This window comes from Glycine max, chromosome 5 (genome assembly GCF_000004515.6).
Source record: "Glycine max cultivar Williams 82 chromosome 5, Glycine_max_v4.0, whole genome shotgun sequence".
Classification (NCBI taxonomy): domain Eukaryota; kingdom Viridiplantae; phylum Streptophyta; class Magnoliopsida; order Fabales; family Fabaceae; genus Glycine; species Glycine max.
The window spans coordinates 31,193,204-31,219,335 of NC_038241.2; the positions used below are offsets into that span (position 1 = coordinate 31,193,204).

Genomic DNA, 26,132 nt, shown 5'->3' on the forward strand with positions numbered 1-26,132 from the left:
CTAACATGAGTAACTTAGGTTTTATTCCAAAGCTATCTTCAAATCACTTTGAAAAATGTGTTTTTTGCAGTCAATCTAAAATAACTAAGAAATCACATAAATCAGTAGTTAAAGAATCTGAGCCATTTGATTTAATACATTCTGATATATGTGAATTTGATGGAACGTTGACAGGAAATGAAAAACGATATTTTATCACTTTTATTAATGACTACTCTTATTATACATATGTATATCTTATGAAAAATAAAAGTGAAGCGCTTGACATGTTTAAGTTATATGTAACAAAAATTGAAAATCAATTCAATAAGAAAATTAAGAAACTTCGAAGTGATAGAGGCACAGAGTATGATTCTAGTTTGTTTAATGAGTTTTATAATTTGCATGGAATCATACATGAGACAACTGCTCCATATTCATCTGAAATGAATGGTAAAACTGAAAGAAATAACAAAACTTTTACAGAATTAGTTGTAGCTACTATGTTGAGTTCAAGTGCAACATCTTTTTGGTGGGGCGAAATTTTATTAACTGTTTGTTATGTGCTAAATAGAATCCCCAAATCAAAAAGCAAGACATCTCCCTATGAGATATTAAAGAAAAGACAACCAAATTTGTCCTATTTGAGAACTTGGGGATGTCTGGCCTATGTAAGGATTCCAAACCCCAAGAGGGTTAAACTCGCAAGTAGAGCCTATGAATGTGTGTTCATTGGTTATGCTATTAATAGCAAAGCGTATAGGTTTTATGACCTAAACGCAAAAGTGATCGTAGAGTCAAATGATGCTGATTTTTATGAAAATAAATTTCCTTTTAAATTAAGGAATAGTTGGGGTACTTCATCCAGTTATCTTCCTGCTATTAGTAGTGAAAATTTTGCACAACCAGAATCAGAAATAGAGCCTTGAAGAGGTAAGAGAGCAAGAATTGTTAAAGACTATAGGCCCGATTATATGGCCTATACATTAGAGGAGGATCCATCAAACCTCCAAGAAGCTTTATCTTCTTTAGATGCTGACTTATGGCAAGAAGCCATTAATGATGAGATGGATTCTTTAGAATCTAACAAGACCTGGCATTTAGTAGACTTGCCTCCTGGTTGCAAACCAATTGGTTATAAATTGATCTTGAAAAAGAAACTAAAACCTGATGGTACTGTGGATAAATAAAAGGGTCACCTTGTAGCCAAGGGTTTTAGACAAAGAGAGAATGTGGATTTCTTCGACACCTTTTCACCAGTCACTAGAATAACATCTATTCGGGTGCTAATATCTCTTGTTGTTATTCACAGTCTAGTGATACACCAAATGGATGTTAAAACTGCTTTTTTAAATGGTGAATTGGAAGAGGAAATCTATATGGAGCAACCTGAAGGGTTTGTGATTCATGGACAAGAAGATAAAGTCTGCAAGTTAGCTAAATCTTTGTATGGTCTAAAACAAGCACCTAAGCAGTGGCATGAAAATTTTGATAACTTAATAGTCTCGAATGGGTTTAAGGTGAATGAAAGTGACAAATGCATTTACTACAAATCTGTAAATAATATTTGTACTATCATATGTGTATATGTCGATGACCTTCTCATATTTGGTTCAAATATTCATGTAGTGAACGATGTGAAATCATTGTTGTGTAACAACTTTGATATGAAAGACCTCGGAGAAGCAAGTGTAATCCTTGGTATTAAGATTACCAGGTCAAAAGAGAGAATTTCTCTGGATCAATCTCACTACATTGAGAAGCTCTTAAAGAAATATGACTACTTTGACTGTAAACCTGCTAGTACACCATATGATCCAAGTGTAAAACTGTTTAAGAACACTGGTAAAGGTATACGACAAATTGAGTACGCAAGTATCGTTGGCAGCCTTAGGTATGCCACTGATTGTACTAGACCCGACATAACCTATGTTGTGGGATTATTATGCAGGTTTACCAGTAGACCTAGTATGGAGCATTGGCACGCTATTGAAAGGGTAATGAGATACCTTAAAAGAACCATAAACCTTGGATTACATTCTAAAAGGTTTCCAGTTGTACTTGAAGGATACAACGATGCAGATTGGAACACTCTTTCAGATGATTCCAAAGCAACCAACGGCTATATATTTAGCATAGCTGGTGGAGTTGTTTCTTGGAAGTCAAAGAAACAGACTATCGTAGCTCAGTCCACTATGGAATCTGAGATGATAGCACTAGCAACTGCTAGTGAGGAAGCAAGTTGGTTGAGAAGCTTACTTGCAGAGATTCCTTTATGGGAAAGACCGATACTAGCTGTGTTGATCCATTGCAATAGTACCGCGGCTATTACAAAAATTGAGAACCGTTATTACAATGGTAAGAAATGACAGATACGTCATAAGCACAACACTGTTAGAGAATTACTCTCAACAGGAGCTGTTAGAGTGGACCACGTACGCACTGATGATAATTTAGCAGATCCTTTGACGAAAGGATTAGCTAGAGAGAAAGTCCATAACACTTCTAAAGGAATGGGACTATTGCCCTTAATGTGATGATCATTCATGATGGTAACCTGACCTAAATGACTGGAGATCCCAAGAACTAGGTTCAATGGGTAATAACAAGTTATGAAGTGATATGAGATGAACATGCTGTTATAAGTGAAAGTAGCATGATTCCTAAAGTAACAAGAGGATGAGTTATGAAAAAATTCTTAATTCTTAATGAGATATATACTCTATATTGAGTGGAGTACCTAGGCTATAGGAGTACTCTTGATAGACTCACCTATGTGAATGTGGAAGTGGGGGCCGCTTCATATGAAATTTTGAGCAAAATTTTCTAGAACGTTCACTATACCGGGATAGATGTGCTTGGCCTTTAACGCACAGGCTTTATAGAATACACCTATGAAAAGGTTGTGTGTGGTTTGATGTCGGAGGTAAAGTTCAAGACTTCGAGTCACTCTAGTAAAATCTGAATCTTACTCACTATGCAAAGGTTCAAGTTGTATGACACCTTTGTTTATGCACAATTTTATGAAATACTCGATTTTTTTTTTCGAATTTCAAGTGGGGGATTGTTAGAACAAATGAGACAATGGGTGAAAGTTTGAAAAAGAAAAGAAAAAAAAAACTTCAAGTCCCATATTGCTCAGAGTAAACACTTGAATACTGTTTCACTCCCTATATATAGAGAGCCCATTTCTTCATTTTTTCTTGTCCCAGTTGAGAAGCATTTCCTCAACTTTTCTTTCTCACTCTCATATTTTAGTCGATGCATTTTCGGCAAACTTCTCCCTCTTTCTGTCGCACTAAATTTTCGGTTGGCTATTAGAGTGACTTTTCAAGTCATATTTTTCGATTGACTGTTAGAGTGGTTTTTCAAGTCATATTTTCGGGTGGTTTTAGAGTGACTTTTCAAGTTATACAAGAGGGTGTAATTGTAGAAAAGTTCTCTCAGTACAGTGAAAATCTTATACAGTGATCTGAACTGTTTTATCCTCGGGACTTCGTGGTTGATAGTCTGTTTGCACAATTTTTGTCAGTGTCACGAAACGTCTTAAAGAAAACGACATTATCCGCGACTCAACCAATAATTTTTTCGGTTTGTCATAAATTATTTTAAAAACATTTTTTTTATTATTGGAAAGTTATCTTCTCAGGTAAGACAATGGTCTCATCTCAATTTATTATTTGTTTTTGTTTAGATTTATGTTAAGTTTTAAAATCACATTGAAATAATAATTGTGTAATTTATGTAATGTTTATATGATTGAATTTTGAGTTAAAATAATTTAAAGTAATTGAGTCAAAATTTTGGCATTGAAATTTATTATTAATTTTTTAAAATAAAACATCTGAACACAACTTTAATTCGTTTTAATTCATTCCTTGTAGATGGTCTAAGATGATGATTTCATAAAGATGAGACACACTGATGATAGGATGCATCGCTGGCATTTGCTTGTTTGTGAGTGAATTTGTGATGTACCAACTCATGATGGGATTATCCTGGATCGGCAATCGAGGCAAGGAACAGTTTAGTGACCTCTGTTTTAAAACCTGCACCTGTTGAAAGATGAAGAGTAGAATAGAACATTAATGCAACCTCTTTGTAGGCACTTGACAGACATGAGTTAGTTGCTTGTGATGTGAAGATTTTTGAAGTCAGTTGCATACACTGACTCTGTAGGGGTCATATATCAGCTTTGTTTCATGTTAAAAGTTGTATGCATGTGGGAGCTCTCAAATACAATACTATATTAAAAAACCCTAGCTAAGCAGCTAGACCTTTGTTAAGTTCAAAAATCAAACCATCAGAATTTCATGGTTTTGTTCCAGTAAAAATACATTCGCTTTTGAGAAGATTAACACTAAAATGTACTGTAAGCATGACATGCAATTGCAATATATAATACTACTTCTAAATGTATATATGAAATTTAAATAGAAGCATCTTTTAAAATGTAAAAAATATATGAATACTTTTGTATTGATTATTAATTTCTTTTTATATATTTAATTATTGTAGAATCCATTAATAAACTATCAAAGATGGATAACTTGACCGATTGTGTGTAAGTTATTATAAATAATATAATGTTTGAGTTCAATTTTTATTATTAAAAAATACTCATTACTAAAATAAACATAACAGAACAAAATCATGACGAAATACGTACTCTTAATCAAGCAAAAACTCTTTACTGATTATAATGAGTGCACTTTTGTATTATTATGAGTGAGTTTATTTAAATTTTAAAAAATAATTTTAAAATAATTTTTTTTATGAAAGTATTTGTTAAGAAATAAATAAGATTTACTTTTAAAAAAATAAAAATATTTATTTTAAACAAAAAAAGTTAAGACAAATATATCAGAAAAACATAAATTTACTTATTAAAAAAATATTTTTTAAATAAGCTTAAACAAATTGGTTCTATATCTAATTAAGTATTTGAAAAAGAAAAATACTAGGAACACATTCTTTCATAGATAATATTTCTTATGGATTAAAATATATTAAAAATTACAAAATAAAAAAACTATTAAATACTATATAAAACTCACTAAATTTTAAAAAATTTAATCAATGAAATAGAGTTGTAAAAAAGTGTAACTTATCATTTCTCTTTAAAGAATAGGGTCACGTCTCAAACTTAAATGCTACTTATAGCAATGTGCGTGGTTCTCAAGGGCACCTTATAACAATTATTATTTGGTACTTATATATCACGTGAAAAGTTGATAATTGACACGTAGTTGAATCGGGATGCAGGGACACAAGGTGGAGACTAACTGAAATGGTTATATTATGAGGCAAAACTGGTTTTACAAGTATTTAGACGAGTGGTACATTAATTTATGCAAGAAAGTTGTGTTATTCATTATGTAACATGGATTAAGCCCAAGCCCAGTCCATAACAAACTTCAATGGAGGAAATGGTCCTGACAATTTCATCGACTCTTCTTCATTCCTTCCCCAATTACAAGCATTTTGGCCGCAAAATAGTGGACTTCGAATCAATTGGCGCATGCATCTTGCTTCGATACATTCATTTAGTGTGAAATTCGGAAAATATATAGTGAAGAACGAGGATGAGCAACATTGAGATGGAAATGGAACCCACGGTGAAATTCACAACATGCTCTTAATTAACCAGTAAAAACAAGGCTGAGAGACTAAATCCACGTAATTTCTCTTTGGCAAATGCTGTGTTCCCCTGGTAGTTTTAAATGCGTTCACATGATTTCTAATAATAAAAAATCTCTTTTAATTTTTTAATCGGTGAGCACTAGTTTGCAAGACAGTTTTATATTTTTAAGTTTGAGAACCAAATTTCATGATGAGAAAATATAGGACCTTGATCATGTACATAGCGCAATTTGCAGTTAATCTTACTGTATCTGCCGTGGTGTTGACATATTCGTAGTCTGATCTTTCCTTTTCATCAATTTTCTTGAGCAGAGAAAAATAGCAGTAGCAAGATCGTTACATTAATTCCTAGCTCACTGCCATGTCTTACTACCATAAACATTCAAGATGCAGGCATAATTAGACAAAATGCCGGCATTATTCACTGCACTTCGTTGCTAGAAAATTGGCATTAGATGACTGCAAACATCCTCGACAAAGTCCTCACTGATGTCCATAATTTCTTAATGTCGTAAGGCCTCAAACCCCCCAAAATATCAAGCTTCAGATAACTAAACACACATCAAGAATGCATTCTCAGCAACACATCCAATGAGATCCATGTGAATTAGAAAACAGTTGCCATATTTTATCCAACCCATCTAGTGGTCATACAAGAATGTTGCATAGGATGAATAGTCAAATAAGGAGAGGAAAAAATATGAGAATGAATGTATTACAAAGTTAGAGTGATGCTTGTTGAGGAAAAGATGGTAGAATCATGCTTATGATGGTTTGGCCATGTCAGATGGAAGATTGCCTAATAAATTGAGGTAGAGGAGGATTGGGGAAAAAACTCTTCAAGAAACCATTAAATAAGGATTTTAGATCTAAATGACCCCTCTAGAGACTTGGTTTTTGATAGAACACAATGACATTGTTTGATCTATATATAAAAGACCACCACACTTGTATGGAAAAAGCATTTATAAGTATTTTATCCAACCAACCAATCATTGGTCTATCGTATGAATGCATATCATACTTCAAAGATGCTATCCTCAAAATTTCACACATTTCTATTGTTGATATCACACAATCACCACTAACACTCATGCTCTCATTCCATTCCCATCTTTGATTTTGATGTGCATAGAATGAAAAATGAAAACCAAGGTAATGTGTTAATGACCTAACCCATCCTATCCCATTAAACCAGGTAAGCCTGAAGTTGATTTTGACAGGGGTTAGAGTTTTGGAAATTAGACAGGTATGTTTTAGGGACGGATTCGGGTTATGCTTTGGGTTAAAAACATGATTAGTTATATGATTTAACTATAAATAATACTCCACTCTAAGATTGTTATATTGTGTCAACAAATCTAATCGACCCAGTCTAGTCTCATATTATCAAGTCTTAGTTTGTAATGAACCAGGAGACGATATATAAAAGCAAATATAACATTACATTTTAAATACCAAAGCACCAACACTGCATCTGCTAAAGAGGAGGAAACTCTAAAGTGTGCCCTTGACTGCCAGACAAGGAGTGGAAAATTTATTTTTGTACCAGGGCTTAGAAGCCTAGCCACACTGCAAAACTGAATACAAGAGTTCAGCACTCCATGGATAACAGGGTAGTAGAATTATTGAGTGAACTGAAGTTCCTACTTCATACTTCCAGCATAAAAAACTGTTGTCAAACTGATCACTCACTTAAACTTGAGACAGTATGGAGTTCAAATTATCCTAGGGACTATCATTCTTAATATTCTTTGACATCAACAGTTTCCACTATATACTACTGGCAAACATCAAAGAAACTCTAAAAGTTCTCTGCAACGCCTTCTGTTAGAAAAGAAAATAATAGGTTCTACTGTATTTTATGATATCAGAAATCAAAGAGGTACCCAACCAGGAAACAGAGATAGCACAGGAAATTTAAAGATTGCTTACTCTCTCCCAAAACTTGCCTATACCTTCTCTGTTCTCATTCTTAATCCTGCATTCTAACCAAATGCCCCTTGCCACATACAGGCATTGCAGCAGGGTGTGTGCATCAAAATGTTTAACCAATTCCCTTGGCTTCTTTCCCTTTAATCCTAAAATACACTTTAGAAAACCTGGTAACTTGAGGATGACTATCATCCTCAAAATTTGATGCAAAAGATTCTAAAGGCATTTACGGTAGTAAAAACCAACAACTGCAACAGGAATACTACTAAACTTTCATATATGTTGATTCATACACAATCTTCTAATGCTAGCAATACAATTGACCTTGTCAGTATGTATAAACAACAACATAGAGGCCTTGCAATGACTTCTCAGCATATCCAATGATAACATTTAATCAAGAATAAATTGTCAACATTAGAAAAGCAAATCACCTGATGCCCTGAGCATGCCATCATATCATTATCTAGGGATAAACTGAAATCTCCAGTGAAACCAACCGCAGCAAAACCATAACTCATTTAGAACACCCAATTCAATTTCCTGAATCTCCAGAGAGTACAACAATAATTCAAAGCCAAAAGAACACCACACGGAAATCACACAACTATAATCAAACAATGGCACACACACAAACACAAAGGAAGCTCAGCATAATTCCATGAAGAAACAAAGTCAATACTCAATACAGCTACCTAATCACTGGGTAGGAAAAATAAATAAATATATATGTATACTATAACCTAGAACAAGCAAAAGAAATATATAAAAAAAAAATGGCATCTATGAAGTTTCTATTATACAAATAGAAATTGTGTTTACAGTATGAAGACCTACAGTAATAGTACACAGCAGCAACCTCCTCCTCACTTGGAAACCAGAAGAATCTCCGGCTTCTTGGCCTTGGTGGGGGTGTTGGCGTTCGAGTTAGTGGCGGCATTCGTCTTGGCAGCCTCTCGAGTCCTCACATCAAGCTGAATGAGACTCCTCGTCGCGAGTATCGCCTGCGGCACCAAATCGTGCGAAGCGCGGGCGTACAAGCACCGCACCGCGAAGGAAGCGGCGTCCTTCACATCCTGAGAGTTCAACGGTCCCAATAGACAGTGCCCCAGGATTCTGAGCGAAGGCTGCAGAATCTCCCACGGCAAGGGAATCCTCTCCCCTTTCCCTTCCGTATCATCACGAATCTCGAACGTGTTGGCGAAATCGTTGATTTCGCCAACGATTTCGCCATCGCGGTCGAGCTCGTTGCGGCAGGGGCAGTGGGAGGCGCCGCCGGCCCAGGCGGCGGCGAATTGGCAGAAGTGAAGCTTGGACCAGGCGGGCATGTGGGAGATCTGGGAGAAGAAGGAGTGGAGCGCGACGCCGACGATGGAGGCGCGCTTGGTGGATTTGACGCCGAGCTGGGGTTCTAAAGGGGGAGAAATGAGTCCAACCGAGGGTGGTGTGATGAGGGTTAGGGTTTGGGGTTTGCGGAGGGGCGCGTGGTAGATGGAGGGGTGGGAGAGGTCGGGGATTGTGACCACAAGCGGTTTGCCGTTGCGGGATTTGGTCTCGGCGGCGTAGAGGGCGAGGAGGACGGCTTCGAATCCCGCGAGGGACGGTGGCTCCGGGGAGTGGATGCGGGAGAGGTAGAGGCCGGCGAGGAGGGGGACGAAGGAGAGGACTACCAGGCGGAGGTGGGGGTCAGAGGAGAGGAAGGTGTCGTAGAGCCAGTGGCAGAGGGGATCAAAGTGGGAACCGGAGAGGGAGGAGGAGACGGCGGAGTAGGCGGCGGGGGAGGAAAGTAACGACAAAGCGGGGCGGTCGGAGTCCGCTAAAGAGGAGAGAGAGTCGGAGGAGGAGGAGGGGAGGATGGCGGCGAGGGCGTGGATTCGGGAACGGGCTTTTGAGACTGATTCCCACCATGAATGCATTGGGTCAGAACAAGTGTTTTTCTTCGGATCGGCGTTGTTGGGTGTGGGCGGGGACGATGATGAATCGCTGCGTTGAAACTCCATTTGCTTCTTCTTCTTCCTCTCACCCACACACACCACAGAAGCTAAGCAGTAACTAGCAACACAAGTGATTAATCCGTTAAAAGGTGAATCTTTTGAATAATATTTAGTTTCATTTTTGACATAATATTTTTACCAGACTCACCTAAATCACCTTTAACGCTCTGCTCCTTCATCATCAATTCTTCTTAATCCTAACTGGAATTTGCTGGATGATCAAAATAAAGTATTCTGCTCTTTCTAATTTCCTTTTGATCTTTCTTATCCAAATATTCCCTGATTGGAATATGGAACACCTTCACGGGAATTAAATTAAATTCAAAATTTCTAAAGAAATAGCTACTGTTACGTTCCTTCGTTTTGTATTCCCAGGTAGAAAAATACATTTAAAAAAACAGATATAATTTGATTTCATCTAAATTGATTTTTATTTTATTCGTCTTAGGTCAAGGGTGGAATTAATACAAAGTCACAACTCTAAGAGTTAACCAAAGTGGATAACTCAAATCACAATAAATTTATCATTTCACTACATTAGTACAAAATATTATTGCCCGTGAAAGACTTTAGACCCCTATAAAATCACCCAATATTAAAGTAACAAGTAAATGTTTAATACACATCATTATTATAATATAATTTTTTATTGAGTAAAGCATTATAATTATTTTTATAGGTATTTTTTCACGTAGTCTTAACCATACTGGAAGACCCATCAAATTTTGAAGATCTCATATCTTTATCCATTTAGAAGTCCACTTCACTTCTGGTAACATATACCATAACTCAATTCTAATCAACAATTAAACTTAAAGGCTTAGACACATAAACTTAGTTCATCTAGAACATATAAAATGATTAATTTTTTAGTATATTTAATGAGGCCTTTGAGAAACCTATAACATCATTATCGCATGCTTGGGAAACAATCCCGTCGGAGGAAGCAATGCACTTGCGAGACAACTCCCAAGGGGGTGTGTACGGATGGCAAATTGACCAAAGCATGTTCATTTTAGAAACTTATATCTAAAAGGAAATTTGTCAATAAAGTTGACGAATAACTGGTAGAACTCGCCAGTGGAGATTGGGAGTTCCCTCATAAAACAGATCTGAGAAAAGTTTTGAAACAGCCTCCTTTTAGGAATAAGTTTCTAAAATGAACTTGGTTAATTTGCCATGTACGGATGATTGCTAGCGAGACAACAATTGCTTCCTGAAGAGGCAAAACCTCTAAAATAGAGTGCAATGTAACAAATATATTTCTAACCGTTAAAATTTGTGTTGTTAAGTAATGGATATATTTTTTGTAATATAAATAAAGTGTAATGTTATTTTTTTTACACAATCAAAATGATAGGCCGGAGACTATGGGTCCATAAGATACCGAAAGCAGCAGTATAAGGTCCAAAATGAAAATCAATCCACAAGACATCTAAAGGATTTCACACAGCAGATTCAGTTATTCATTGCTGAACTGGCTAGAAGATGATGTCTGTCATTTTCTTCCTGTTATGCCTTTCGTGTTATTTTTTTGCATTTCTGTGATTTTGGTTATAAATACCTATGTATCTTACAAGAAATATAAGTTCTCTTGCTCCTCTCTTACTCCTCTCATTGTGCTTTGGAGGCTTCCTAGACCTCAAATTTTAGGCTTTTTACACTCTCATTTCATCAATATCAATTTTATATGTTTCAATAATCTTTTATGGATGGAGGGTCTTCAATGAGTATTAGTGGCGACCAATATAATTTAATTATATTTTTATTTTATTCTATACTGTGCCAAAAAATATTTTATATAATAATAGTTTAAAAAATTTCTTAACTTTTAAACTTGAATTAATTTATTAAGAAGATAACTATAAATTAATAAATAAGTTATTAACAAAATATAATGATATAAGTTTTTGATAGGATGCATTGGCAGCACAAAAAAAAGCTACTTTTCTAAAAATTAAGTACTTACATTTGTTTGTATGGAAAAAGTAAAAAATGGCTGATGTGTACATGCAAGATCCATTGGAAGTCCAAAAAAATAGTTAATCCATTGTGGATGCTTTAAGAGCATCTCTAACTAACAACTCCATCAAAATTTCTTTTCTATTTTTTAAATAAAATTTCAAAGAGCTCACTAAAATTTCTCAAATGAACTCCGCACGCAATCTATCTAATTTTAAATATTTCAGTTTGAGAAATACAATAAAACAATATCATAATGCAACTTTTGTATGATGATCCCACCAAAATTGAAGAGTAACCGATGTTCTACATAGCACTCCAAAGCATGTGTGGGTCCTTTTTGAGTTTCTCTCCAACTATTACAAATAATTTTCGCTGCAAGCCTTTAAAAAAAATATAATTTTTGCTACAACTTTTTTTATATGATTAGACAATTTAGGAAAAAACATCTAATTTTTTTATATAATTGTTATAAAAAGTAAAGAACTTTTATGATTAAATAACACTACAAAAACTTTTTATACTATGTCAACATTATTCTTACCCGTTCCCACTATTTCGAGTAAGTTGTCTAACTATATTGATTATGGATTCGATGGATACTTATAAAAACTCTAATGTTTAAGTCAGTTTGGGTTTAAGAGAGTAAAAATGAACATACCTAAAGATCTCTTGATGTGTTTATATAGCAAAAGAGTGACTTGTTTCCATTAACGTACTTCAAGTGACATTTGCAAAGTTTGACTGGGATATTGACTGAGAGGATCGCAAAATAATCATTACGGTCAAAATTCTTTCCAATAATAAAAAACGTAATTTGAGAAATTGTCAAGTCTAGTCACCATGACCCGACCAAAGTCTCTATATATTTCTTTTACTGCAAAGCCTTTATATCTAAGAGGGCACAAATATATTCTAATTAAATTATTTTATAAATTCAGTCATATATTTTTATTTTATTTATTTAGACAAGTTTTTTCATTCTTTTCAATTGAATTGGACGAGACTTTTGCTGCTATGTGGAAAATAAAAGTTCCACCAAAAGTTACGTTGTTCGTATGGATCAGGGGGCTGAAAAATCGATTACCAACACGAGGTGTAATTTAAGAACAAAGGGTGTCCTGTCACATGATGGGAACTTCTTATGTCTGTTTTGTCAATTAACTGATGAAAGCTATCAGCATCTGCTTTTTACGTGTGAGAAGATTAATCGTATTTGGATGGAATGTTATCAATGGATAAATATGCAAACGGCATTAGCAGAATGTGCAGTCACGCACCATCTGAAAAAGGAGCAGTTGGTGCATTTGGAGACATAGGAATGAGTGTGTCTTTAACAATGCTGTTTTTGATACAGGAAAAATTATGCAGAATATCAAAGTTTTTTGTTTGGTCATGGTTAAGGAATATGGGAGATAGGTGGAGCTAGTCATATAACCAATGGGTGACAGCACAACATGCATGCCTAGTGGGATAAGGATGTGATTGATGTATGTGGATCGGGATGTATATTGTGGAATGGTTGATTGTGATCACAATATTTTTCGCAATACAAAGGTCCATGGCCACTGTCATCTTCTATTTTCATAGCCATGTATCTGTGGGGAAAGGGAATATGGATCTTGCTATGGTTACTTGGTATTTAAATTGATTTAGATTTAAAGACAATGTAACCAATAGTTAGCTTGTGGGAAAGTTATGTTTCTGGCATGTGTAGATGTAAGGATTTGTGGTACCCATTGTACCCAATTTAATATAACTTTTTGCGGATTTAAAAAAAAATATATAGTTGAACAAACAATGTCCAAACACGTAAAACGCCATTAGTGGTTGCACTTGCAGCTTTGTTACTTTCCCCCATCTAACATCTTGCATAACAATAAATGCATCCATAGAACAAACACAAACAGCATTTTTAAAAGTCTCGTTTCCAGCATCTCATTCTTCTCAATCCAAATTTTCATCTCTCAGATTTCCAAGCTCGAACAACTAGGACAACACGGTTTACAACGTTTTGTTCTCTAGACGCTACAAATGATCCAAAAGAAAACACCCCAATTGAATTAAGTATGCATCTTTGTTTTCCTCTAATGATTTTTCAGATTCTCTTCACCTTCCATTTTCTTACGCACGTTGTTTGTGTGTTTTGCCGTTGTTGCAGGTTACCCTGCGTTTCCAACATCATTGGATATCAATAAGATTCGTGACATTCTGCCGCACAGGTAAGTGTTGGTTTTTTTTTTCCTTCTCTTTTCTGAGTTATGGATGTATCCCTTGATTGTGCTTTTCGTTTTTTCTTTTCTAAATCCATTTTCTTTGTTCTTTTGGTGGGGTGCCATCATTCAGGTTTCCATTTCTTCTAGTGGATAGAGTGATTGAGCACAATCCTGGAGTTTCTGCAGTGGCCATAAAGAATGTGACAATAAATGACAACTTTTTTCCTGGGCATTTTCCAGAAAGACCAATCATGCCTGGTGTTCTCATGGTTTAGGTAAACACTAATATGAGTCTAGCTACCCTTTTATATTTCCTTTATATTCTCTTCATGCCTGCAATTTTTTTATCAAGTGTAAAAATCTGTGCTTTAATTAAATAAAATATCTGTTTGATGTTTTAACTTTGAATATCATCAGTCTATTACAATTTACATGGTACTTTTATTTAGTTGGATAAACTAATAATGGAAGTGATAGCTCATAAGTCTCTACTACTCAATTTGAACTTTGGATACTACCTCCCAGTAGTAGTTCATTTGAAACCTTTAAGAACTCAATCTAGATCAACTTGGTTTCATGTTAAGATCTCTTAAATTGTAAAAATGCAGATTTGATTTCTTATTTTGAAATTTTGGAGCAATAGCAAGCGATTTTTTAATTTTTGCGAGATGGACTCTTCTATTACATTCTTAGACTTTTGAAGTGCAAAGAGACCAGGGGAAAAAATAGAATCTACAACATTGTAGATCGTTACATTTACTGAATTTCCCACACTTTTTTCAAGTTTGAATATCATAAAATGAATGGTGTTACTATTTAAATTTGGAGTGACGTGTCTTGACCCCTGCCACTCAAATGCAAAATTTAAATGTTAAAGATTGTAGATCATCAAATTTACTTAAGTTCCCATACCTTTTCAAATTTGAACGTCGTAAAATGAATTATATTACTATTTAAATTTGGAATTATGTGTCCTGACCCCTGCCACTCAAATGCAAAATTTGGAGATGGAGATTGATACGTAATTTTGACTAAGTTAATGTTCACATAATCTCAATGATTGTGAATAACCGAATATCATATGAATATTGGTTAATGGTAACATTCTTGCTTGTTGCGTCAAGTTTCCTCTGCATTTCATTTAGTGTCTAGCTTAGGTTTTGTTTAACTTGTGCCGGTTTGAATGCAAGAAAAACATAAGCAAGATTCCTATATCTGTCCTATCTCTAGAGCTAATATTGCACCTTCATCTTGATTAGGTCAGGGTACCATATTACCTTCAATGTCTCATTAGACTTCATAGCTTATTTATATTCACTACCTGATTGCATAAGTTCCAACCCATGAAAGAGCTTTTGCGTTAAGATTGACAGCAGGGTGTCTGTAATTTTCTAAAGGTTCTGTTGAATTATCTTTAATGCAGGCAATCGCACAAGTTGGTGGCTTGGTTATGTTGCAGCCTGAAGTTGGAGGTTCTCGTGAGAATTTCTTCTTTGCTGGAATAGACAAAGTGCGATTTAGGAAGCCAGTGATTGCAGGAGACACTTTAGTTATGAGAATGACACTTATCAAACTGCAAAAGCGATATGGAATAGCAAAAATGGAAGGAAAGGCATATGTTGGAGGTGAAGTTGTGTGTGACGGTGAGTTTTGATGGCTACTGGGAGCGAATAATTAAGACAAACCCCTCCACCAAAAAGAAAGAGTTGGTTCTGCTGCATTTAGTTTAGCCCTAGATTTTCTTTTATTGATGAGCATGATCACCATTTGAGTCATTTGGCCTCATGTACTTCTCAAGCTCAAATTTCTTGCAAAGTATTTTTTTATAGCAGTCCAAGCTATCTTTGCATGTGTGTTTTTCTGTGTTGCAAATGATTATGATAAATATAACAGATAATTTGTGTGAAATTACAAATAAATATTGCCTAACTTGCAATTTTTCAATATAGATGCAAGTATTTATATGAGGTGTCGATATTATAAATTTATAATGCAGATACAAGGTGAATGCATACAAGATAAGAGCATAAAATTTGAAACTTCTCAAGGGAGAAATCTGGCTATACAGGACAATGATTATCTCCCTAGTGTACATTATTTTGCTTACAACCCAAGAGCACCAAGGGGTGTCTTGCCCTGGCCAGCCTCAAAGTAGAAAATCAGCATAGCCAACATAGCAATCCTAGCGTGCTTAATCTCAGTCAATTTCAGTCTCTCTAGCTTGTCGGTATCTGGAATGTAAACACCATCCTTGATTGTGCCAGCAAATCCCAAAGGGTCAAAGAATTTTCCTCCAGGGTAGCCTTGTTCGCCAGTAGAGTTGCCAAAGTTCTCAGCAGTTCTTGACCATGGAGTGGCCCACTCCACTGACTGAGAATCTGGGTTGAAGAAGTCCACCCATCTCTTGCTCTCAACCCACCCCATTAGGAGTAACTGGGTACCCAGAAGAGAACCAAAGGAGAAAGGAGCAATTGCATTAGGATCAGCTCCAGCCTCAAACCATGGAACTCCACTCCAAGCCTGCCCTATAAAGATGCCTACAACTGCAGCCATTGCCCACCTCCCATGAATGAGTTCAGCTTCTCTATACCATTTGAGGAATGCTGGGTCCTTTCCTAGTCCTAATGGGTCGAAACCGTAGTCACCTGGTAGCCTGCAATTGCAACATTCAACAACAAATGAATCCATCAAACTCTTAACACTATAGAGACTGTTGGGAGTTTGGGAAGCACTTAGAAGGGTTAACCGGCTAATGTTTTTTATTTTATCAGCAAATGTTAAATGTTATTATTATTAGTTTTTTGTTAACAGATATTTGAGCCTAATGTAATGACTAAGATTATCATGAAAATCAAACTCTATATGGTTATCCAAAACCTTAAGACATTAGATGAGTTACATCTCTTAATCTCTTATATAGTCATATATACATCATTGAGTCATTTCCTGATTAATGTGAGACTAATAACTCATACTTGAATTTCAAACAAAGAATATAAGAAAGAAAAGAGAAACAGGGGAGAAATTGAGAAGATATACGGGTGGACTCACGAGCCATCAAGCCATTCTGGGTCAATGAAATTCCCACCACCTTTTACAGCTGGGATCCATGACTTCTTTGGTGCAGCAGCAACTGCCACAATAACTCTTCAAGGACTAACAACAGCACCAACTTTGCCTCCAATGCCAGCAGCAAGAAGGGCATGGCTCCTCTTTCCTCCACACAAGAAGTGAGATCCAAACCCATTTAACACAGCACTAGATGTTGCAGCTGCCATCACTCTTTCACCTAACTATAGCCTACTTGAGGAAACCGAAGCTGCAGGTTTGGAGTTTTCTTTTGCAAAAACACACTTTGTGATCTTATATGTGAAGTGTGAGAAAATCCGAGGGTGCTCTCATAGAATGCCATGTAGGACTATGAAATCTATAGAAGAAATCTTAAACTCTCGTGGATAGATTTTGGACCAATGTTTGGTCTCCATCCCCGTCCCATTAGGGATGGGAATAGGTCAGACCGACCTATAGGGATTTACGACTTGATGTATATAAAATTTGGCCTGAACTGACTTATTTAATTGAAAGGTTAGGTTTAAGTTTTTTTAAAAGCCTATTAAATTAAATAGACTAGGCTTAGGTTTATTAAAAAACCTTATAAGCCTAATAGACCGGTCTATATATATATATACTTATATTATTTTTTGGTTACAATTAATTTTTAAAAAAAATTATGATGGATTAGCTCCATAACTTCTATCCCTATAATCAAGTAAGACTTTAATTACAATTTAAGTGTGAGTCATGTGTCATTTTATATTTCTCATTATTTTTATTGACTTTCCTATTTGTGTTAACGTTTCCTTTTCCTCTAACTTTCTTATTGCATGTCTCCAGAGCAAATTAAATATTTAATGTAAAGAAGGCTTTTAAAAAAGCTATTAGACTAGACTTTTAAAAAGATCAATCCGAGACAAAATAAAATCTTTTAATAGACTATAGGTTAGACTTAAGCCTAAAAAATTCATCATAGACTAGACTTAGGTCTTTCAAAGCTGATCTAACCTATTCCCATCCCTACCTCCCATGTTTCATAAACCACGTGCATCAACTCCTAACCACATATTATATTTTATAGTGTCCATCTTTTTCTTAAGATGAATAGTTCCTAACAAAACTAATTTGATGAAGATAACGAGAATCTTTTTTTTCTTTCTTTGTTTACTCAAGTACTATATAAAAATATTATAAAAAAATGATTTTCACACCATGGGTCTCTCTGGTTAAGTTATTGAAAGAATATATAAGTATTAAATAAACCCGTAATATGAAATTTCAGGCAAATTTACCGTACAGGGCTTGTTTTACAAACAATTTACCAAAGGGGGTTCGTTTTTAAACAAATAACATGCAGGGTCTGTTTCCGACGTGGGTGCCGCCATTGATACTGGCGGGAAGCTTGAACCGCCAGTGCCAATGGCGGTAAGGAGGGTACCGCTAGTCCCAATTGCGGGACATGTGCTGAGTAGGAGAGAGGGGTGAGGGTGTGCCGCTGATGGCATCTGCGGGACAGGTGAGAGAGGGTGGGTAGGGTGGGTGCCGCCAATGCTGTTTGCGGTACAGGTGAGAGAGGGTGGTGCTGCAAGTGCTGCCTGCGGGACACTTTGGTGCCGCCAGTACTGCCTGCGGGACACCTTGGTGCCGCCAGTACTGCCTGCGGGACACTCTTGCTTAATATATCTGTGACTCTGTGAAATAAAACATTAGGTGAAGTACAAGCTAGTCAAATAAAACATTAGGTGAAGTACAAGCTAGTCAGTGGATTTGCAGTTAGAAAGAATCCTTGTATTAACCAAAGAATATTAATTGTATAATTTATATACGTATTAAAAATGTATGCAAAGCAATATGAATTTTATTTATCAACGTGGTTTAGTTTAACAATTATTTTTTTTTGTTAGTTATTTTTTATAATGGTATGTGAAAATTTTCAAATAATACTTAGAATATTGAACATAAAATACTATCAAAATAGTTGCTGGCTAGTTATATATTATGTATATTCATCGATTTTTGAATGAACTTCAGTGCAACAAGTATTCAAATCATTTCAGTAGCTTTCAAATCCAAATCCAATGTGTAGACAAACATAATTGATCTCGTAATAATTATTGCGTTTAAATTAAGTCTAGTTAAAAACAAAAAATGAAGATGAACCAATTAAGTTTGTGACAGCAATTATCACCAAAGTGTGCCAATGCTGTTTGGGGTACAGGTGAGAGAGGGTGGTGCCGCAAGTACTGCCTGCGGGACACTTTGGTGCCGTCAGTACTGCCTGCGGGACACCTTGGTGCCGCCAATACTGCCTGCGGGACACTCTTTTATACTATATCATCAGACATCATCTTCTGATTTTTGTCTCTCACAATAGAATATTCATCAAGGTCATGGAAGATTCTTCCTCAGCCGCTTATATCCACCTGGTGTGTTTTAATTTGCTAGATTTTTAAAACCTTATCTCATTTGTGTGTTTAAGCAACGCATATAATTTCCGATTTCCGAGTCATGCATGTGATTTAATTACAAATTATTCTCATGCACATGGCACTGAAGCTAGGGTTCAAGGCACAAATTAAACAAATTTTTTCTAATTTTTTTTTATCTTTTTTGTTTTAAACTTTTTTATAATTTTAAACACAGTTTTTATTAATTTTGATATCTTTTATTTCTTTTTTATCATACAATTTGAAAAATAAATATCATTTATATATTTTCTATTCCTTATTTTTCTCTTCTTACACTTTTTTCCCATAAATCAACCATATAGTTTTGTATATAATAATAATAATTTTAAACCACTCCACTTGATAGGTTTGATGGGACTGAAGCTTGGAAAGTGATCCTGAATGATGAGACTCAAGCCTGATGCAGCTACGGTTCACATGCATTGAAATTTTTTTTATACAGGCTAGGGAGGAGAATAGGGCACTGTATTGGATAGGAAATCAAAAATCACATGCATGTATGGCAGCTTAAAGAGCTAGGCATGTAGGAGGTGACTTCTATACAAAGTTACTTTAATAATGGTGTATAAATTTGCGTACGTAGCTCTTTGCTAAAAAAATTCTTTAAATAGAGCAAATTTCAATCACACTCTGCACACTTGCATAAATTTGAGACCAGAGTATTGTGAAAGAGGAAGAAAGAGTTTTGAAGTTTGATTCTATAGTAAGTAAGGATGTTTTATATTTATTTAATTAAAGTTTTCTTTCATTTTGTTTATTTATGATGTACAAATTTTTTATTTTGAAGTAGCAAATATTATGGTTAGAATGAAATTTGAAGCTCAACTTTAAGTGTATTAATTTTGTAAATTACATTTTAAATATTAAAAATATTAGTAGTAATTATTTGTAAGCCTTTTTGTTAATGGTTTTTGCGTCTGAATTATTATTTGACATATAATTTAATTTAAGACAAAAAATAATTACATGCTATTTCTTAAGTATTTTGTTGTTTGTTCTGAGTACGAAGTTTTATTTTACTTGTAATAAAATTTAGTATAAGTTAACAAAAAGAAATTTTAATTTTAATTATAAAAACAATAAGAAAAATATTACCAATTTTAAAAGTCCCGTCATTTAAATTTACTAACATGGGAATAACAATTTTTTGTTACTATATTTATTAGTAATTTATTGATTTTTAGTAATCATAAAAGAAGTTTAGTTGGATTGTATATATTTCTTTTATCTCGTTGTCTCACTAAGTTTCAAATTAGTTGTTCACCGAGTATTTTTTGCCTTACATATTCGCGCATGTAATTTAATTAATTAACCATTGAGACTATTAAGTAGAGATGGAGGAAAAATTATGCCTTATTTGTCTGTGTCCTCCATTCCTATATATAGATAGTATACTTTCCTACTAATTTTGTCATATGTATATATATATGATATATCCTTCATTACCGAATATATGTCATTTGAGTTAAGTAAGTTGTTCTCGTTAATTAGTACTGAAAAACGACTTGGAAGATACAAATATGGGGGCGCCTAGGCGTGTTGGCCATGTTCCGTCTGAAATTTTTTTAAGTGTAATCCTTTCATTTATAACCCTTCCATTTTGTGTTTGTCTGGAATTTTTTTGAAGTAGGAATTTTTCATAAATTATTTAATTAGAGTACTTTTTTTTAGAATAAAGTATGAATGTAAAGTTTAAGTTTAATAGAGGAAGCAAATAAATATTTGATATTTAATTGAAGTAATGATTTTATTTGTTAGACTAATATTTGAAGGCAAAGTTTAAGTGAATTAATTTTTTTAATTAGAATTTTTATTATAAAATTAGTATGAGTAATTATTTATTTTAAAACTCCTATTGTTATGATTAATTATTATTAATTTTGATGATGTAGGTATATCATGAATTCAATTATTACAGTGTTGTATTTCAATGGAAGAGTATATGAAGACAATGATGGTGTAATATTTGAAGGCAGTAAAAATGCCATTCAGATTAAACGCGGAATTAGTTTCAATGCTTTGAAAAAAAAATTGGAGATAAGGTAAAGTTAGAAAATAATGAAATTATTTCTACTATAAGTTGTAGATTTTTAGTTTCAGGAAAATATGTTGCATTGCAAATTTGTGATGACGAAGATGTTGAAACTATGATCGAAAGTTTTCAACAACAACAACAAATGTCAGTTCTAGAATTGTACGTAGAAAAGGATGTTGCCGGTGGTTCCATGTTTCATTTTGCAAATTCTGTTATGTCATGTGGACATAATCTATCTCTTCATGAGTCGGAACTGCCAAGAAATATAAGCAATGTACATGATGATGAAGATGATGATGATGATGATTATCTTGCGTCTAACTCATACATTGAAGAGTCTTTGGATGAAGATGATAGTGTTGAAGGAATATCAGATACAGACGATGAAGGCACCGACATTATTGAACCAGTTTCAATTGTTCACCCAACAGAAGGTAAATTTTATGATGCTTTGCATTATAACAATATTAGGTTTGTTGACACAGTAGTTTGTTGACCTGATTTTGTTTTGAAATTATTAGGTGTACTAGGAATTCAAAATCCATTTTGGAATGATGCTTTGCATTATAACAATATCAATTGGAGTCATCCGGACGAGGAAGACATTTGTGGTTTGGACATGCCAATGACTTTTAATGTTGGACAAGAATTATATGTTGGCATGGATTGAAGAGTCTTTCAATGAAGATAAATGCACTAAAACAATATGTGATGAAGACGATGAAGTCACTGACATCGTTGAACCAGTTTCAATTGTTCACCCAACCGAAGGTAAATGTTTGTGAAATACAAAATTAGTTGAATACATCTATCTTTTTATGAGAATTGTATTTAATGGTAACTAAATAGGAGTAGTTTGTTGACATGATTTTTTTTTTTAAATTATTAGGTGTACCACAAATTCAAAATCCATTTTGGAATGATGCTATGCATTATAATAATATCAATTGGAGTCATCTGGACGAGGAGGACATTTGTGGTCTGGACATGCCAACGACTTTTAATGTTGGACAAGAATTGTATGTTGGCATGGATTTTGACAGTAAAGATGCGGTAAAAAATGCACTGAAACAATATGTGATGAAGGTGCATCAAACTTTTAAGGTTGTTGAAACGAAATCACACAAATATATCGTTTGTTGTCCCAACAACACCGAAGAGTCTCCTTGCCCTTTTTATATGAGGGCAATTTTATCCAAAAAAACTGATGCATGGAAAGTGACACAATGGGGTGGACCGCACACATGTCTAAATATGACTATGACACAAGAGCATGAGAAGCTTGATTCAAATTTAATTGCGACTTGCGTAGTAGGTACGTTTTTTATGTTCATATTATCCTACTTTTGTGTTATTTGTTATTTTAATTTGTAATTTTATTTTAGTATTTGAATTACAGGCATGATCAGAGAAGATCCATCAATAAAAATTTCTTTGATTCAAGAAAGGATAAATAGTGAATTTTCCTATAAGGTTTCATACAGAAAAGCATGGATGGCCAAACAAAAGGCGATTGCAATTGAATATGGCGATTGGGAAGAGTCGTATGCGAAACTCTCGTCATGGCTAACACACATGCAAAATCATTCTCCTGGCTCTTACTTTCAAATACTACATGACGATTTTATTGTTGGTAATAGGGTAAGTCGCGAACATCGTCAGTTTCATCGAGTATTTTGGACATTTGGTCAATGCAAAGAGGCTTTTAAGTACTGTAAGCCAATCATACAAGTTGACAGCACACATTTATACGGCAAATACCGTGGGACCCTGTTAATGGCCACATCGCAAGATGGAAATGGTGGTGTTCTTCCTCTAGCATTTGCCGTGGTCGAAGGCGAGACGCTAACAGCATGGTCATGGTTTTTGGCCCACTTGCGTGAACACGTCACAGATAAGAATGGAATTTGTCTAATATCTGATCGTCACGCGAGTATAAAGTCTGTTGTCGCTAACGAACATCTTGGTTGGCAACCTCCCCACGGTTATCATGTGTACTGCGTCCGACACATAGCCAGCAATTTCAATCGCAAATTCAACAACGCGAAACAAAAAGAGATGTTCAAGAAATTGGGTAAGGTTGATTTTATACATTAATTTAATTTGAGTTTGATGTCTACGTACAACTTTTGATGATAACAAATTTGATGCAGCGTACACTCCTTGCAAGCATGTGTTTGATCAAAACTTAGAAAAATTTCGTCAACTGAGTCCAGCCATAGCAAGATGGATTGATCGCATTTCAAAGGAAAAATGGAGCATGGCTTACGATACATCTGGACGACGATATGGTCACATGACAACCAACCTATCAGAATGTGTCAATAAGGTGTTGAAAGATTGTCGCAGCATTCCAATAACAGCGTTGGTCAAGTCAACATATAGTAGGTGCCGAAAGTACTTTGTTGATCGTGGTCGCCAAGCCCAAAGACAATTAAGAGAAGGCCAAGTTTATTGTTCTAAGCTTGTTACAGAACTTAGGAAAAATCAAGAACAAGCTTGTTCGCACATCGTTCGTGTGTACGATATCCACTCGACAAGGTTTGAAGTAGAGGAGACCTTCAATCCTATCACGCAACGTGGCGGACAAAAATGGGCAGTTAACTTGAATGGCCATTATTGTCAATGCGGAAGGTATTCTGTGCTTCACTATCCATGTTCACACATTATTGCAGCTTGTGGTTACGTGAGCATGAACTACTACCAATATATAGATGTTGTTTACACCAATGAACACATCTTAAAAGCATACTCCGCACAGTGGTGGCCTCTTGGGAATGAAGCGGCAATTCCTCCTTCTGATGAGGCATGGACACTAATCCCTGACCCAACTACAATTCGTGCGAAAGGTCGGCCAAAATCAACAAGGATAAGGAATGAGATGGATTGGGTCGAACCATCTGACCACCGACAAAAATGTAGTAGATGTGGAGCTGAAGGGCACAATAGGCGTCGATGTCCAATGCAATCTGACCGTGGGAGTAATTCATTTAATTGATTTATGTATGTTACATGACGATCTTGTATTGCTTTAGGTTTTGTTCAATGTATTTACTTGTTGGTCTTCAATGAAATCGTCAGTTACTTTTTGTTGAATGTGTGCTTCTAATGAAATAAAATTACATTTAGAAGTTGAAATAAATGGAGTGGATCAATCGAGGTTGAGTGACATTGGTGTTGATCGTTAGTTAGAAACGTTAGTGTGTAAGTATTTTGTCTACCTTAGTTTTTTTAACTATCTACAATGACAAACTATGGACTTAGTCATTATGGTTTAGTGTCTAAGTATTTTGGTTTAGTGTTTAGGGTCTAAGCCTTAGGTTTTAGTGTTTAGAACTATGGGATTACGGCTAAGTTTTTTAAAATTGAAGGGTTAGGGTTAGTTCTTATTTATTTTTAGGGGTTAGGGGTTACTTCTTATATGTTATGGGTTAGGGCTAATTTTTTTTAGTTTAGGTCTAGGGTTATGTTTTTGAATTTGAAGGGTTAGGGTTACTTCTTATTTTTTAGGGGTTAGGGGTTACTTCTTATTTGTTAGGGGTTAGGGTTTAGTTCTAATATTTTATGGATAGGGTTAGTTTTTTGGTTTAAGCGTTAGGGTTTAGTTCTTATATTTTAGGGGTTAGGGTTCAGTTCTTTTTTTTTATTTTAGGGTTTAGTGCTTATTGTTTAGGGGTTCATGTTAAGTTCTTTTTATGTTAGGTTTTAGGGTTACTTTTTTATTTATTTTAGTGGTTAGGGCTAACTCATGTATAACGGTTAGGGTTTAGTTTTTTATTTTAGGGAAATACAATTACATTTAGAAGTTGAAATAAAATTTCTTTTTTTTAAGGGTAAGGGTTTAGTTCTTATTTTTTAGGGAAATACAATTACATTTAGAAGTTGAAATAAAATTTCTTTTTTTTAAGGGTAAGGGTTTAGTTCTTATTTTTTAGGGAAATACAATTACATTTAGAAGTTGAAATAAAATTTCTTTTTTTTAAGGGTAAGGGTTTAGTTCTTATTTTTTAGGGAAATACAATTACATTTAGAAGTTGAAATAAAATTACTTTTTTTTAAGGGTAAGGGTTTAGTTCTTATTTTTTAGGGTTAGGCTTAGTTTTTTTATTTTAGGGGTAGGGTTTAGTTATGAAAATTTTGGAGCTAGGACTAATTTTTAGGGGTTAGGTTTAGGTTTTTTATTTTAGGGCTAGGGTTTAGTTGTGAACATTTTAGGGTTATGACTAATGTTTATGGGGTTAGGGTTAGGTTTTTTATTTTATGGCTAGGGGTTAGTTATGAACATTTTAGGGTTATGACTAATGTTTAGGGGGTTAGGGTTAGGTTTGTTATTTTAGTGTTAGGGGTTAGTTATGAACATTTTTGGGTTATGACTAATGTTTAGGGGGTTAGGGTTAGGTTTGTTATTTTAGTGTTAGGGGTTAGTTATGAACATTTTAGGGTTATGACTAATGTTTAGGGGGTTAGGGTTAGGTTTTTTATTTTAGGGCTAGGGTTTAGTTTTTTTATAGGGTTAGGCTTAGTTAGTTAAGTGGTTAGGGTTAGGTTGTAGTTATGAAAATTTCAGGGTTTAGGACTAATTTTTATGGGTGAGGTTTAGGTTTTTTTTTGGGTTAGGGTTTAGTGCTGAACATTTTTGGGTTAGGGCTAATTTTTAGGGGTTAGGGTAGGTTTTTATTTTAGGATTATGGTTTATTTCGGAACAGTTAAGGGCTAAGTGCTTATATTTTATAGGTTAGGGTTAGTGTTTCATCTTTAAGGGTTATGGGATACTTTTTATGTTTTAGGGGTTAGGGTTTAGTTCACATTGAAATTCATCGTTACTTAGAAACATTAGTTTTTTCCC

General features: G+C 34.8%; 1 protein-coding gene and 2 pseudogenes across 1 annotated transcript; 1 reads left to right on the plus strand and 2 right to left on the minus strand.

Moving 5' to 3' along the window:
- Positions 1-8,191: 8,191 nt before the first annotated feature.
- Positions 8,192-9,858, minus strand: LOC100798872 (uncharacterized). The gene is made up of 2 exons (XM_003524018.4): positions 9,700-9,858; positions 8,192-9,609 (listed from the first exon to the last, which is right to left on the minus strand). The coding sequence occupies exon 2, from the start codon at positions 9,555-9,557 to the stop codon at positions 8,424-8,426; it is 1,134 nt and encodes a 377-aa protein (XP_003524066.1). The 5' UTR covers positions 9,558-9,609; positions 9,700-9,858; the 3' UTR covers positions 8,192-8,423.
- Positions 9,859-13,329: 3,471 nt separating this feature from the next.
- Positions 13,330-15,596, plus strand: LOC100799394 (3-hydroxyacyl-[acyl-carrier-protein] dehydratase FabZ-like; annotated as a pseudogene).
- A 91-nt stretch (positions 15,597-15,687) lies between these two features.
- LOC100808792 (chlorophyll a-b binding protein CP24 10A, chloroplastic-like) lies at positions 15,688-17,007 on the minus strand (annotated as a pseudogene).
- Between the last annotated feature and the right edge of the window lie 9,125 nt (positions 17,008-26,132).